Raw genomic sequence first — 12,756 nt, 5'->3', positions numbered from 1 at the left:
GTGCAGTGCTGCTGGATAAGTCTTTCACTGTGATGGTGTTGCTAGGAACAGAGCAGCTGAAACGGTCCTGTGAGTTTCTTTCTGTAGAACAAGCTACTGAGAATAGCATTTCCTGTGTTCCCAGTACATGCTGGGGATATACTTCTGTTCGGAGCACCGCCTCATCTGGTGACATAGCAGAACCACTATATTTAAATTGGGATACATCCTGACAATCGCTTGGCAATTCTTGCACACAGGGTACAGTAATTTTTGAAAAAGTTCAACCAGAATTCCAACAGTTGTGGGCAGCCCCAAACTAAGTATGGTCCTGTGTTGGTCAGACTGTTAGCTTAGCCAAAGGGACAGGTACAAATTAGTCCTGTAGGTGTCTCTGGGCATGTCTACATGAGACATTTAGTACAGGATAGACTAATTAGCTCTGCAACAAACATCTTGGCATCTACACATGCAGAGCTGTTAGGCTGAAGTAACCTAATTAACTCCACAGCAGGGTGGTACTTGTAAATACAAGTACTGTCATGCTCTGGAGTTTTTTTACTCTGTAGCAGTGTACATGTACACACTGACAAGGCTGGCTGAGGCACAAGGGTGCTTCAGTGCAGGGCCTGCGTGCCAGCTAGTCTCACATTACAGCAGCCTCATGCCCCAGCCAGCCCTTCTGCAGCACGCTGAGCCAGGTTGAAGGAGTCCCAGGCTGGCAGGCTGACTCTGGATCCCTCACCAGCCAGGGCTGTTCCAACCTGGCTCACTGTGTTGCAGTTCCAGGAGCACATGTAAAGCACTGGAATCCATTGCATTGAATTAATATGCATGGATAGACATGCCCTTGGTTAACTGTACTGAAAAACTGGGCATTTTTTCTGGGAGGGCAGTCCAAACTGACTGCATTTATTTGCCTTGAAACCCAAAACTGTCAATGAAGAGACTTTGTTCCTTTCAGAAGATAATGCAGATAAATGAGGCTAGGCTCCAAGATGCTCCAAACAGAAAATAGGAAGAGGTAGATGATTTCAAAGGGTGATTCCCAGAGCCTGGGCTAGCCAGTAGGAAACCCTCTGCACAGTTCCCACCCCTCTGAAGTTTTGGTGCCTCTCTTCACTTGAGGCCCTGACAGACAGGTGTAGGGGGGCCTATGCTTCCTCCCTCTTTGTAAGAGCCTAGTTGTTAGAGCACTCACCCAGGAAGTGGAAGACCTAGATTTTAGGCTGTGGACCGGCAAAATACAGCCCGCAGGCCACATCTGGCCCACCAGGCAATATCATCTAGCCCACGGGAGCCCACCAATTAATTGTACCTCACCCAGCCCATGCACTTTGCTCCCACCCTTGTGCATGGTAGGGCCCCAGCCACAGCCAGCATGCACAATTTCTGGATGCTGCCACTGCTGCAGCTACTGGGGTACCTGCTTAGTTTCCCTGGCCTCCAGCAGCTCCTCCTCATGTCCCTGTTTTAGCACTTGCTCCACACAGGAGGTAGGGAAATGGCAGCTGGCAGGGGGAAGCTGCAATTGGGTGGGAGTCCAGAGCGTGGGGCTGGGGCTGGTGGGAGCACGGAGCCCAGGGTCTGCACTTAGTGGGTCAGTGGGAGCACAGAGCCTGGGCTGGCTCAGTTCCATTACACAGGGCTCCCTGCAGCTCACGTGTAGCTCCCAGGACTCATAAACCACTGGGAGAGAAGCTCTGCACAATGGAGTCGGCTGCCTTCCCCACTCCCTGCTGCCATGTGCAGCTCCCAGGCTTCTGCCAGAAGTGACAGAGAGCCCTGCTCCCTGCTTCCTAGCAGAGACCCAGGAGCTGCGTGTCATGGCAGGAAGCAGCAAAGGCTTCTGGCTCCATCGTGCAGGGCTTCCCCACAGTGGCATGTGAATCCTGGGAGCTGCACATGACCCATGGGGAGCCCTGCATGATAGAGGAAGGCTGGCCTGGCTCTGCTCCTTGCCACCACGTGCAGCTCCTGGATCTGGCAGGAGCCCTGTACCACTGGGCAACTGCATGTGCCCAGGCCATGAGCATCCAAAGGCCCAAACAGCCTGCTACTGTTATCACCGGCAGCAGGGTCTGTGCGCCATGGGAGGAGTGTGGGAGAAGACTGGAGGGGTTCCGACCCCACCACCCTCTCTCACACCCCATAAACCCTACATACTCACACCCACAATCACAATCTGTCCACACCCCCCACAATACCCCCACACATACACATACCCACACCCTCCAACATACCCTACACCCCCCACAGCCAAAGCCATACTGCCTCACAAACCCCACACATACACGCCACCATGCACACACACACGCACACACAATATACAAAAGTAAGGCTATTTTTGAGCTATTATGCAATCACCTCTATAAATACTATGGAAACACACAAATCAGGACAAAAATATTTTTGAAATAAATATGTTATAGTAGAGATTTAGTATATATGTAACCCTTCTGCTGAGCACCTGTCAGCAGCAACAAGGGGCAGGTTCAACTTTGGGGTACTAAACATATTTCACCTTGGCTCGAGCCCCCACCCAGACTACCTGGGAAACACTAAATGAATCACTAAGGTGTCAAATCAAACCAGCTGTCCTTCCCTTGCAAGCAGTGTTAACACAACATCTAAATGTATTACAAAGAATAAAGAAAAAAACAAAAGTAAACACTAACTATAACTTTAAAACACTATGAACTACAAAACAAGGTCTATGGGTGGCACCCTCTTGGAGCAGCTTTACCCATACCCAGGTAGTCTGGGACTTGGGACTCTGCAAAGGGTCGGTCTGGGGGCCTGCACCCCTATACCTGCCCATCAGCAATGGGCTGGAGAGGGAGGCCACACCGGAGGGTCCTGTGAGTTGCTCCATGGGTCCACTGCACCTCAGGGAGTTCCTAGAGATCGTAGGTCCTTCTGCATTGCAAGGGCTTCTCGTTGCTCCCTGCAAAGCTGTAGCACTGATCTCCCCTTCCACGTGGTGGCTTTGAGAGGTTAACTGCACTTTTTGTCAGCATATCACACCCCAAAGCTTCTACACCTAATCCAGCTCTGCTGGGGAACTCTAAGAAAAGCCAGCCAAACAGCAGAAGAGCATGGACTACAACCAGCACCAACCACACTGCTTGGTCAGGACACAATGCTAGAAAAGCAACAACATATGCCAGGCTCAAAACGTGTCAGGCCCCAAGCCAGGCCCAGACATGCAGCAAACGTACAGCAGGGCTCAGCAATACAGCTATGCTAAGACACAACAGCTGTAAAACAGTAAAAGGGGGACTCAGGCTTGTCCTGCGCCAGGGCCTGACATACAGCAAAAGAGTACCAGGCCTATTTGGCTATGGCCTGAATCTTAAGATAATGGTCTGGACACAATGAGAGGGAATGTGATTATCTTCAGTCCCAGAAAAGGCACAATATACAGCACAAACAAGATACACTGCTATGCTGAGACCTAACAGCTATGAAAAAAACAAAAAAGGGCTGGCGGGGGGAACTACATGTAACCTGGGTACACCCAAGGGTATGTCCTATTCTCAATTGGATGTGATGGGTTAGCAGCAGGGGGTGCTGTGAGAGGGGTGCTAGAATTTCAAGCAGATCCCTCTTTCCTCTATAGAGTTAGTCCAAGCCCAAAGTTCTTAACTATATACAATTTATTGAATTATAATATACATAATCATAAAACTAAATATCGTTTACATATATTTATACAGTGAACATTAACCAATAACCAAGGTCAAACTCTAAATAACATTGCCCATCACATTAAAACAATTTCAGCAGCATCAACACAATACAACATTTCAATTACAAAATATAAGGCGCAAACAGGAACAATCTTAATAACACCTATTCCTTAATATAGCCCCTGACCCATGGCAAGAGACAGTCCTCCTTCCAATGGAGTCCCTTGGAAGGTGTTCAGGAAGCACCAGGGGCCCCTCCCCTTAGGGTCTTGACTAGGCGAGGGTGTGGAGGGGAGGGGAGGGGAGGGGAGCTGCTCACCCAGCCCCTTCTCTGGGTTTGCCCACCCCAAACGTCTTTCCCCTGTAGGACCAAGGGCCCAATGACTCACGCTCCCTCAGGTGGCAGTGGTCAGGGTGCAGCTCGATGGGGTCTCCTCTGCTGAACCACCTCCCCAGGTCTCTCCTGCGCCGCTGGACTCCTCCCCACCATGTGCCCCGCTCTGGGCACTGAGGTTTCAGCTGTTGCACCACTGCTGCTGGCTTGTGGGTGCTGGGCCTCTAGCTGCAGCACTACCGTTTTCCCATGCCCTAGCTTGGCACTGAGAGCTCCTTTAGTACAGGCTGGGCCCTTCAGGCTCTGGCCATCCATCCTTATGCCAGGTGGCTAACCCAAAAAGCCTCCGCTGCTCCCTTGCTCTGCTCCCTCATGTGCCGCCCTGTGCACCGTGTGGCCTGCTAGGGTTGCAGGCTTGAGCCACCACTTGCAGCTGGCACCTGGGCACCAAACCACGCGCCGTGATGGGCCCGAGAGATCTCACACTGCTCCATCCCTGTGCACCATCAACAGCCTGAGCGGTCTCACAATGCTCCTAAGGCTGCTTCTCCAGTGGCAGCTTCAGGAGTCTTAGGCCTATTGCCCACTGGAGAAGAGCTCCTCAGCATTTCTTGGCTCTGCTCTTCTTGAGTCCCTCATCACATCTGCGCCCCCCCCCCCCCCCCCCCCCCCCCCCCCCGGGCATGCAACTCCTTTTAGGGCTCTCCCCCTGAAGTCTTCTGGACTGGACAATTTACAGTCTTAAATCAAGTCCAGGGGCGCTCCTCTCCCCTTCCCCTCAGGAAAGGGGCATGGCTTTATTTCTCTTTCTGTCTCCTGATTGGTGGATGGGCTTCACCAATCAAAACAGCACAATCTCAAGCCTGGGACTCGACCCAGGCTCTGAAAGGTGAGCCTGGTACATACAACTAGTGCCCAATTGCACTGCTTGGTTGGTGCATAAACTGCAAAAGGGACAAAAGAAGGCCCATGGCCTATTTTGCTGGGCCTGGACTGGGATGCCAAAAGCTGGCCAGGCCTATACAACATCGAGGCCTGGATAAACAACAAGAAGTGCCAGGGCTTCACCCTGGCCCAAATCTGCCACCCCAACATATGGCTGGGGTTCAGTCCCACATAGGTGGGCTGAAATGCAACAGCTGTGAAACAGCAAAAAGGGCCCAGGCTTATGGCTCCAGCCTGGACATCCAGTCTCAGCTACACCACCATGCTGAGACACTACAACCCCAAGTGTGTGTGGGTGTCACATATGATTTTTTTTCTGGTTCCAAGATGGCAACCCCCTCCTCCCAAAAGGAGTACTTCTGGTGGAAAAGGTCAGGGGTTAGGGACAGGACGTTTAGTCGCAAGATAGCAAACAGGAGGTGGGGTACTTGTCAAGGGGCAGGGCTACCCTTGTGGCCCTCTGCAGATCACCAAAACTCATGAAGTGGCCCTCCAGCCAAGATAATTGCCCACCCCTGTTCTAGGCCCTTCTCAGCCTGAGATCATTTAGACCCTTATCTTCTAATGCCAAATTAACTCAGGCACTTTTAGTGTGCAGACAGATGTGCAGCTCCCCGCTGTAACTGAGAAAGCTTTGCAGGGAGCATTCTTAGTTACAAGGATCCCCTGGACCAAACAAAAGTTCACTGTTGTTTCGGGGGGGGGGAGCCTGCAGTTGGTTTCCTCTAGCAACAGCCCCTCCTCCCTGCGAGGATGCAAAGTTTTCAGAATGGGAGGGGGAAAGGGAGCAGAAGGAGCTCATTCTAGGGGTTCCACAGCAGGTGCTGGAGGTTGGGGTGGGTGAACTGCAGCCCCCCCACCACACACACACCTGAAGGGGTTTCCAATGCACCCCAACCTCCAGCAGGGGCAGAAAGACCCTTCAGACCAAACTCCTTCTGGTCCCTTTCCCCCTTCCCATTCTGAAAACAGCAACAGCCTGGCAGGCAGCACAGACAAAAGTTACAGAAGATGCTGTTTTAAAAATCTTCATCTGACCCTGCATGCAGTGAGGGGTCAGATTTTCACCCGAATGGCCATTTTTAAGTAGTCTGCAGCCATGCACTTGTGTTTGGTTATGGCTATAGGCTGCTTCCTGTGGCCAGATCAGTTGAGGATTGTCACTTTTGTCTGCCCCCTTAATTCTTTTGTGGCTTCTGGGGTAGGGCCTATCTGGATTGCTCTTTGGTTGCGCCTAGAGAACCAAAGTGGATCTAGCCACAGCTTTCTTAGTTTGCTTTGAGCTCCAGTCATCGTAGGACCTGTAACACCTTGTTCCATCAGTGCCAACCAGCCTAGCCTGGAGTGTGAGTTATTGCTGGGGGGAAAAGGGGAAGGTTTCCAAATGTGCTTAAATGCAGCTGCAGAATTAGAGCAAAAAATGTCAATAATACAAAGCGTTCCAACTAACTTCATTTCCTGTTGATAACTCCCTGAAGAGGAGGGTGAGGTTTGGAGCTTGCAGTGTTAGCTTACTGCTGAGGGGCGAGGCTAGGGGTAGAAGGAGAAGATATTTCAGGACACAGCAGGATGCTGGGTTCAGAAAGCGAGGTTCCCATATAAAATGCTGTTTGCACTTACTTCCTGTCAAATTGCCATTGTCAGAGAAGGGTTACAGGCACTGATGTGAGAACCCTACACAAAAACAGGATGTTGGCTTTTAGAGTTGATTAAACTAAGAAATGTAAATTCTCTTGTGGCCACACTCTCCTCTTTTCTTCAGTTGAGACTTAAATACTCTGGTGGGAACAAGGAAGGTTTAGAACTCAGCTTCTCTGTGCAAGTTTTGGGGAAAGCTGGATTCCCTCTGCTACTTAACACCAGTCCTGACAAGTGATGTGTATGCCACTAGCTAGCATATGTCATACACCCAGACTAACTAGTCTCCAAGTTATGCCCCTCAATTTCTTGATTCTACAAATCCTAAATGAATGTCTTCAAAAGAACACAGGTTCAACACCCACAGTACGGACAGACATCCATAACCCCTAGCCACCCACACTAACTGTCCACTCTCGCAAACACAGAATCCCAAATTATCTACCTTCATAGACACCCCCAATTAAATTGCTACACAGATGTTCAAACCTGGGACTCAACCTCTGATACATGCTTCACTGTTCTCTGATTGTAGACTTGAGATATCCTTGCATATGAGAGTTTTCTCATTTCACGTAATAACATCCACTAGCATCGAATCTGAGCTCTGCCTCAGTGTCAATAACCTGAATCACAAGAGGCCAGCAAACACTGTGGTACTTAGTCATGGCAGAACTAATTATGCTGCCTCTTCCAGAGGCATAGAAGGAGAAACCTTGTGGAAGAAGGGGTACTTGGCAACATTTCCCCCATGTTTTGTTCACATCTTCAGAAAAAGCACTAACATAGCTGGATGGGAACTGTCTGGGATGATCTTTACCTAGAGTAGAATGGCTCAGCTGGGAACCAAATGGACCACAAAAGCAGTGTTTTCTAACCCTCTGATGAAATTCCACTCTAAAGTCTAATTTAATGGCACATGTGGCAGCTAGATTTTTTTCTAATAAGTAGAACAGAAATAGAAACATTCTTTTCTATACACAAACATATCAAGCAGGCCCACAGACTCCACTGTACCCCCATAAACGGAGAAATGTGCACAAAGTTGCAGAAAGGCACATACTAGAAAATCCCATTCATCTATCCCTTCAGTCTGGCATGCACAAACATAAGTCTGGGAGGTATGCAATTTCTCTGTTCCCCTCTCTTGGACAGTCCAGACTGTTCCTTACAAACTTTCTGTAAAAAGATTTTACAAAATTAAAGACTGTGGATAGTTTGGCTCAGATTTTTCTGGTGATTTCCAATCCAGACACTTCCATTTCAGCAAGGAATTCTTGAACAAGCTCACACTTTGCATTTTTCTATCTTAAGACCTCAACATACAGAATGTTTCTACATGTTCACGCTCTGCTTCATAGTGAAAGAAAACCCCTAATTCTGGACCATGGCATTTAAGCTTTTCATTGGGTATTTGTAGGAAATCCTGGAGAAGAGTGTATTTGTCTTATGGTATGACAGCTTGTTGCAGGAATAAATACAGAAGTCAAAACAAGTGAAGGCATGAAACTGGGCAGCTGCAGCAGCCTTCATATTCATAGTTTGAGTAAAATGATATTATCTCTTGCCTAGCAGTTTCCTTTTTCATAAGCCTCTACAAGGAACTTCCGCTCGCTGGCTTGCAAGTAATACTTGCAGTATATACCCCTTCTCAGAGCAAAAAAAAATGATGTTGAAACAGAGGAACAACAGGATAGAGCAATCTTTGGAGAAGTGTGTTTCTGAAGGCCTGTTGCAGGCATCCCACACTTGAAAAATACCCCACTGAAATCTCCAGTGGATGGAGTCTATCCCCAGAATAGATTTGACTCTGGTGGCAGAAATGTTCCTTCTCCCTTGTCCCTGGTTCCTCCACCCTGTAGGGACCACTTCCAGGGGTAAGAGTGTGGAAAGGGTCTCAGTATCGCAACATTCTTTTCAATTCTTGGTCTCTTTTCTGACACTTCCATTTGCAGCATTGATACATTGTTTACAACGGAGAAATAGAAGCTAATGGGTTGTTTCACCAGCAAAAAAGCCAGTCTTAGGAAAATCTCGGACCCACCTTCCTACCCCTCTATTTATCCTTGAAGTAGAAAGTAATTTAGTTTTCTTTGTATGAAGAAACTAAAATATTTTAACACCATCAGAAAAATTCCCCTGTTTAGGATGCAACTCAATTCAGCTCTTTCTGTGGGAGAAGGCATTGTCCCATAGACGCTCCTTTCTCCAACTTCAGCAATCTTTTTTTTAGTAATTGCACCAATCCCCAGTTCCCCATGCATGGGAAAGAGGAAGCAATGTAACTCCTTATCCATAAAGTAGTTGATTTACTTATTCATAAAGAAACAGGTAGTGCCCCATACCTTGTCATACGGCAGGGCAGCTGGTAAATTGGTAGTCTCCAGTCACTAGCTTGTCATTTTGTACAGGGCACCTGTCCTGTACTTTGATCAGCTGCTAGTACATTGCTAGATGGTTTGGGTTGGTTTGAAAATGATGAGTATTTGATCACATGTGTATCTAGGGTTTAAAATACTAATCCTTGTTGGCCGGTTGCTCCCTGACAGGACAGTGGGAGGTTATCAGATACTGAAGTGCCATGACTTGAAGGCTCAAATTAAGGAAGTCCTAAAATGGTATGTTATTGATCTATATAGCTATGCTTATTAAGGTAACTAATACCACTACTGTCCTGAGGAGGTTCAAGTTTAAATCCTGGTCCCAGCTCTTTTTTGTTTGTTTGTTTGTTTGTTTCCATAACCGGTAGGGGCTTGGGAAGACAGCAGCAGAAAAGTGAGCATCTCTTTCAGAAATTACTTTAATTCTCCCCTGCCCCGGAGACAGATAGGAAACAGTTCAAAGGACTATGTCCCTTCCCAGCTGTAACTGAGGAAAGGGACTCAGCAGTAGACAAAAGAGGTGCTTCCAAACTCTATCCTTGTTTGTGGGAGGTGGGAATTCACTTTCTTGGGGAAGCATGTGCCTGATGGTTAGGCAGGAGATCACGGACTCTGTTCTGTTGGCCCTTGCTTGGTCTGAATGGAACGAGAAAGCTGAGCTAAAGTCTCTTGCAGTTTAATTTTTTCCCAAGCAAATCGTGTACATCTAACATACAAAAAAAACATTACTACAACCAAAGCTTTAGTTTTCAGTGCTCAAGTATTTTCTGAGAAAGAAGTAGCATCAAGCCTAGATAAAGTAAAAAGAGCTGAAAGTGGAAAAACTTACTTCTTTTTCACCCTCAACAATTTTAATCTCTCAGTGGAGCCCTCCTTTTCCATGGTTATATAGTGGAGTCCTAAGGGGGTGTGGAGAATTCTCCACTACAAATTACAGTTGTTGATCATTTGTAAAACTGAAACTTCTATAGGCACCAATCATGGACCAGTATCCCATTGTGTTAGGTGCTATACAAACAGAAATAAAGTTATAATCTGAGATTTGCTTGTCTTCTGTGCCTCTGGTCTCTCCAAATCTCTTCCGCCCCACCCCCCACCCCCAATGCCCCATGCTGTCCATTAAAAGGTAAGAGCTTGAGGAAGGAGGAGAGAGAGGGAAAAGGAAAGACTGCAGCCATACAAATCCAGTGAGAAAGAAGAGAGCCAAATTAGAGACAAATGCAGGAGGCAGATAGACCCAAGAAAGATAGGAGACAGCCACTGCAAGCAGAGGGGAAAGAAGGGAAAACACAAGAAAAATAATAAGGCAGGGTTATGGGGAAGGAAGGTGTTAGGATTAGGGAGAAAAGAGAAGGAAAGGCAGGGAGACAGGGGAAATACACCCATGGTGTCTCCTCATGTGAATACAGTAGGAGAGTTTACTGTTCATTCTGATTTGCTCTTTCAAGCCTGGCACTTTGGGAAGGACAGTATCTGTTTAGATTTGTGTCTAAATTTAAACCCTGATTGCTTTGCCTCCCCCTCCACTCCCCACCCTCCCTTCCTCTCACCCACCCTCCCTCCTTCCTTGTTCACAGTGCAGGGCCACTCACTGGGCTCTGCAAGTTCTCAAGCTGAGTTGGGGCTCGGATACCGTATGCTCCGCACTGCAGCGGTGTGCTCTTGCTCTGGCTGGGCCGAATTTTTCCAAAGATAAGAGGGAGAGGGGTGGGGAAGAAAGGCTGCCCTGAGGACACCTCTCACGTGCAGAACATGGAGGTAAAAACTTTTATTTCAGTAGCTGTGTGTTGCTTTGCTGATTTACTTGCTGCCAACAAGAAAGATCACAGACTCGGCATTTGCTCCACCTCACATGACAGTTTCTCAGCAAGGGCAGCTCTAAATTTCATTTTGCTGAGTTACAAGACATAGTAGGGGCACTGCTCCCCAGCAGTAGTGCCCCTTGGAACTTTGGAAGGGTTTGCTCTGTGCTTGGGGGAGAAAAAATGTGGCGGGGAGCAGAAGGGAAGGAGTGCAATTTATTTTTGAGCCCCTTTCCCCTTGAAGGGGGGAAAGCAGTAAAGTTCAAGGGCTTGCATCATTTTAATAGGATTGAAAAACTTTTCCATAAAACTAGACACCCCATGAGAAGTTAACAAGTAGCACAAGAGCTGCAGGCTTCACGGGGATAATCCCTATTGTCCCTTATTACTTCAGACCCCACCAGATCCTCCATGTCATGTGAATCTTATGCTCTCCCTTTCATTTTCAATATTGGTGATTTTTGACTCAGGAAACAGAGGATAACTGGTAAAAAAATTCACATCATGTCCCTAAAAGCTTCTTGCACCTTTCTTCATGCCCCACACCTGGTACTGAGGAAAGGATGAAGCATGGTCTGGTGGCAGGAGTAGGAAGAGATAGATTAGGAGTGCTGGATTGTATTCCAAGCCCTGTCACTGACTGGCAGCATGACCTTGGCCACAGCATTTCACCTCTGCGTCTCAGTCCCCATTTGTATGAAACAGGGAAGATGATGCTTTCCTAGCTCACAGGGCTGGTTTCACTAGAGCCCCAGAGGAAAAAATTCTAGACAAGGGCAGAGTATTTATTGTTAAGTGCAGCGTAAGAGGTTCAGATGTAACAAAAGGTTGCAACCGCCACTGAAACCGGAAATGATGAAAGATAGCTTAAGAGAGCTTCTGACCTGTCTCTCTGCTAAATATGGGTCTTTCTAAATACTTTTTTCTATTCTTTTGGGGGAAATAAGCTCTGTGTTAGTCTGCAGCTCTAGGTTTAGAATGATACCAGTGCAGTGCATTCCTTAGGCACCACTCTTATTTTTCTTTAAAGTTACTGCAGTTTAGTTTAGGGACGCTAGTAACGCTCAGGTGCTATTCCAGACCCTGCATGTGCTGTGATACCATGAGGGATGATGGTCAGTAAACAGGAAGTCCTCAGCAGCCTATGCAGGGGTGCTCAAACCAACCCAAGATGGACTGTAGTAGGGGTTGCAGATCAAATGTTTTCAGAGAGGCTATCAGATTTGACAGAGCTAAGCTTGGCTCATTAAATTTTTTTAAAGAGTGGTAGATAGCTGTGTTTAGTGAAGTCAGGCAGAACTGTGTTTAGGTAACTTAGGTTTTTTTTATGATCTTTCAACGTGCAGCATCCTGGAATGTCTCTAAGAAAAGGTTTCCTCAATAAAATTTGCTGGTCAGCTTCATAAAGCAACAAAAAAGAAAGTTTTTTATTCAGCTATGGCTTGCAGGCTGTGAGGATGCTCAGCTGATGCGTCAAGTCGGATATTCTTGAAATGCAAGGACTAAAAGAAAATCTAATTTAAAAAGTAGCTACTGTGCAGAAAGTTACATGCTGCTATAAGAGTGAATTAGAGCTGGAACAGACAAAGGGGCCATCCTTAACAGACTAGCTGAAGGCAATATCTTGAGGGATACCCAGCAGGGGTTTGTTACGGGTAGGTCTTGCTTGACCAGTCTCATTTCCTTTTATGACCAGGTGACCTATCACCTGGACAAGGGGGAAGAGATTGACATTGTATATCTTGACTTTAAAAAAGCCTTCGATCTGGTATTCCATGATCACCTCTTGGCAAAACTGGTTAACTGTGGCCTCACCCTCACCACGATTCACTGGCTGGGGAATTAGCTCCGTGGTTGGACCCAGAGGGTGGTGGTTGACGGAAGCCAATTGTCTTGGTGCGCGGTCACCAGTGGGGTCCCTCAAGGCTCTGTCCTAGGGCCTATACTATTTAACATCTTCATCAATGATGTGGACATTGGTGTCA

General features: G+C 47.4%; 1 protein-coding gene across 1 annotated transcript in view; it reads left to right on the top strand.

The window, feature by feature from the left end:
• The first annotated feature begins 10,527 nt into the window (after positions 1 to 10,527).
• Positions 10,528 to 12,756, top strand: part of RCSD1 (RCSD domain containing 1) — a 49,032-nt gene continuing 46,803 nt past the window's right edge. Inside the window, exon 1 of the mRNA XM_090059049.1 lies at positions 10,528 to 10,727. Coding sequence (XP_089915175.1) covers positions 10,722 to 10,727 — 6 coding nt within the window. The 5' untranslated portion in view covers positions 10,528 to 10,721. The remainder of the gene's footprint in view (positions 10,728 to 12,756) is intronic.

This window comes from Crocodylus siamensis, chromosome 1 (assembly GCF_052110815.1).
Source record: "Crocodylus siamensis isolate JL-2025a chromosome 1, ASM5211081v1, whole genome shotgun sequence".
Classification (NCBI taxonomy): domain Eukaryota; kingdom Metazoa; phylum Chordata; order Crocodylia; family Crocodylidae; genus Crocodylus; species Crocodylus siamensis.
Note: the sequence above shows the minus strand (reverse complement) of the source record. Positions and strands in the feature narration are given on the sequence as shown.